This window comes from Cibotium barometz, chromosome 63 (assembly GCF_041138505.1).
Source record: "Cibotium barometz isolate CiBa-2024 chromosome 63, ASM4113850v1, whole genome shotgun sequence".
In the NCBI taxonomy this organism is placed as follows: Eukaryota; Viridiplantae; Streptophyta; class Polypodiopsida; order Cyatheales; family Cibotiaceae; genus Cibotium; species Cibotium barometz.
The window spans coordinates 7,489,707-7,493,499 of record NC_141108.1 but is presented as its reverse complement, the minus strand read 5'-3'; the positions used below and the strand labels follow the sequence as shown (position 1 = coordinate 7,493,499).

The following is a 3,793-nucleotide window of genomic DNA, read 5'->3' as shown; positions in this document are numbered from 1 at the left end:
CTGGAAGTAAGACTCGATCATGAGACCTTACCCCAAACACACAAACGCTTCACCAATTGTTGTATCGCACTGCTGCTGGTAGAGCAAATCTTCCCCTATGCATGCGGTGGCATCTAGTGTATGTGAATAGTGTACTTTCAAATCTCTCCCTGTAAGTGATGGCATCTAGTGTATGTGAATAGTGTACTTTTAAATCTCTCCCTAAACAAGCAATGACATCTAGGGTGTGTAAGTGGTGTGCTTTCAAATATCCAGCCAAGCCATAAAAAATAAAAAATAAAAATAAATGGGTAGCAAGAAAAGTCACCAACCAATTCAAATTCAAGGTATACAAGGCTTATGAAAATTAAAGATGGATTAAGTCACCGAATTAAACTTGCTTTGGGGCATTCATCACAAGGGATTAATGAAATCTGATCACTAATTGCCTGCTGGTTAACACTAATCGCTGCAATAGCCATCAAATTAATCGACCCGCGATTAAAGCAATTCCACACTGATCACTACAATTAACCCCATATGGTATTGGGGACGTACTGCCTATGTACTCCTTAAAGAGCGATGTGAACATAACCACAGAGTTTAAGTTGTACTTACAAGCTAATTAGAATGATTAAGAGGCGATTAATTAGCTCCTCTTTCCACCATTTGCATGTAGCTGAGCAAGGATTCTTGCCTTTGGATTCTGATTTGCTCGTTGAATTTGGAGATGAAAGACTCCACTTTGGCGTTGAGCTCATCTTGGGTGATGGAGGGCTCCCTTCTACGAATTCTGATGGGGTGGAAATTGGGCTTGAAATCCACCTTACTACTCCTAATGGCATGATTATGATCATGATTAGCAGCGCTTCTGTTGTCATTAATGGCTTTCCAAGTTGCGTCAAGGCTATCACCCTTCTTAACTCGCCTTGAGACTGTTCTTAATAAGCTCTTTGCTTGATGATGAGGATGATTATGAAGATGATTATCACCTGCTAATGATGCATAATGAGATCTTCTGTTGGTGAAACGAGAAGATGGCAGAGGCCTCTGATGGTCGATTAGCCTTAATTTTCCACTTTCCTCTAATACAATTGCATCATTATGGTGAAGGTTAGCAGTAAGCACTGTATCTGTGTGGGAGTTTAGTGCTAATCCAGAACTCTGATCATCATTAATTTTCTCTGCATCACCTGATGTGCTTTCCATGATACACCTTGCAGCTTCTTCATTAGGCAATCTAGTCTGTTCATTACTCTTTTCTGTGGCTTCCAGCTCTTGAGAATTCACACAAGTCTCTGGGCTGTCTAATCCATGAGCTTCAGCCTCACTGTATACCATGGATTCTCGACCATCTCCTGCTGCAGAGTATTGCTCTCTAGATACCACAGCCTTCAAAACCTGTTGATCTCTATGCTTCCTTCTCCTCTTGTGGCTTGCAGTGTGCTGCTGAAGGTGGCGGCTAGCAAATAGTATAAATATAATGAGATTAAGGAGAAGAAACAGATTCATAGGTGTGATTAGAAGCTTATAATCATAGCTTAATAAGAGATTCCATAAGCTAGGTAAGAACTCAAGACAGATGAACTTGAGAGTGGGAAACCAGTGGGCGATGAGGATTGGGACTAGAATGGAGATGAAAAGCAGAAGGATGGCTTTCAAGCCCATCACTAATTGGGTGAGGATTCTCTGCATGGAGGGCTTTTTTCTGTGAGAATGGCTTGATCTGTGGTTGATTAGACTTGGATTAGGGTTAGAGCTAGAATGAAAGGAGCCCATATGAGAGAGAGAGAGAGAGAGAGAGAGAGAGAGAGAAGGCATTGTATTTAACTCTAAACTTAGATGATGATACAAGCACACGGAAGAACTAGATCTGTCATCCAAACCATACACGTGTTCCAATGATCACTTCAAATTTTTCTCCATTAAAAAAATGTGTGGATAATATATAAATCATATATGACTCTTCTTTTTTAAGTGAATTCTCCAAATTTCTCCCATATTGCTTACATCCTTTACATCTATATAGCAATCCACATCAGCATAATGGGTCCAAATTTCTAATCAATATCAATTGTACCTCAATTGAATCAAGTAATGCCACATTAGGGGTGGCCATTGAGCCGTCTCTTCCAATTATTATTGAATTATTTCAAAAAATTTCCCAATAATTAATCTCATTGATATCAAATATTAGTCTTTATCCCAACCCTGTGGCCACCTTCACTGGTGGAAATAGGTTATTGGGTTGATTATACTTTTCAAGTAAAGAAGAAATTAAAGGTAACTAGAAGTGGACTTCTCACCATTTATGATTTTTTATTTAATGGGGGCAACAAGTCCACACTCAACTTTCATGTTGGATGGTTGTTGGAACTTGGAAATTGAAATTGGAATTGTGCTTAGGTTTTTTTTAATTAAAAAAAAGCTTTCCATGATTAATAACATTGTTTTATGTTCTCCTTGCATGGGGATGCATGCAAATAATCAATAAAAATACCTTATTTCCATGCAACAAGCTTAGTGATCTAAATACTTCTTAATTAATATTCTTAATCCACCTTTTCCTTGGTTGATGATTAATGTGGCATTTCGTGCCTACTTAGTTTAATGCGTGCAAGCTGATGCAAGATTAATGTAAAGTCTTTTTTTGGGGGGATCAATAGTTATATATATTAGTCAAAAACCCTTTACAGGAAAATATCTTGAAAGCGTTACATCTGTTTATAGATCTGGTTATACAATTAGATCCTATTCAGTAGATCATTAATCAATGCCGATCTCTCATCCTCTCAAAAACAAAGGAGGATTCCTCCCATGAGATCTGATTAATGTAAAGTCTTTATTAACATGCATGCTTGATGGTGGATCTGATTAAGGTAAAGTCTTTATTAACATGCATGCTTGATGGTGGATTAATACTTTTCCTCACATTCTCCATGGTTGATAATTTATTAACATCTCTTAAAATGCATCTTTGGTTAATTAAAGTTAATTTTTAGAGACTCTTTGCTCTCTCATAAGTAATGCTACTTAGTTTATTTTAATATGTTTATTCATGTTGCTTCTCACTTTCTCCATGGTTAATAATTATGTGTACACTAAATTTTACATCTCTTTAAATGGTGGTGTAACGTCAATGTTACGTATATTGAATTAAGAAAAGTTAATTTCCATTGATTTTGTGGGGCTCACAAAATAAAATAATGATAGGGCTCATCGTCCAAAAGAAGGCAATAATAATAATAATATAATTATAATAGCAATAGTAATAGTAATAATAGTACAGGGCTCATCGTCCTCTTGCAAAAGTAAAAGAAATAATAGTAATAGTATAATAATTATAATAGTAAAAGTAATAATAATAATAATAATAATATTATTATAATAGTAATAGTAAATTAAATAATGAGCTTTTATTTTTGCAGCACCGCGAGAAACACGCTTGTGTCAAACTGGCCTTTGACTTTTGTTCGCGTGAGGTCCACTTGCCTCTCTCCACGTGTCACTTCACGAATGGCAAGTTTTCTACACGCACGCAAGCCACGGCCAACGATCACCCGAAACGTGGCCAAAGTTAGCCCCTCACGCAAGCAACGGCCTTCAAACACCTCAATCCTCTTATGTGCACATGAGCGTTCCCAAAACAGTATTTTCCCAAAAAGTTCTCTAAAAATTGTGAAATTTTTTATAAAGGAAAATCTTGAAATCTGAAGGCCTTTGTTCTATAACTTCTCAAATATTTGTACCTTCAAGTTTTAAATTTAAAAGTATTTTTTAAAATATGCAAGAGCAAACTACACTAAACTCGGGT

The 3,793-nt window shown here is 36.6% G+C and overlaps 1 protein-coding gene across 1 annotated transcript; it reads right to left on the bottom strand.

Moving 5' to 3' along the window:
• Positions 1-435: 435 nt before the first annotated feature.
• Positions 436-1,788, bottom strand: LOC147603617 (uncharacterized). The gene has a single exon (XM_086796218.1). It carries the CDS (start codon positions 1,756-1,758, stop codon positions 625-627), a length of 1,134 nt encoding a protein of 377 aa, XP_086652344.1. The 5' UTR covers positions 1,759-1,788; the 3' UTR covers positions 436-624.
• Positions 1,789-3,793: the final 2,005 nt, after the last annotated feature.

Coding starts and splice junctions, on each gene's coding strand:
- LOC147603617 (XM_086796218.1), bottom strand. CDS start 1,758: ATGGGCTCCTTTCATTCTAGCTCTAACCCTAATCCAAGTCTAATCAAC.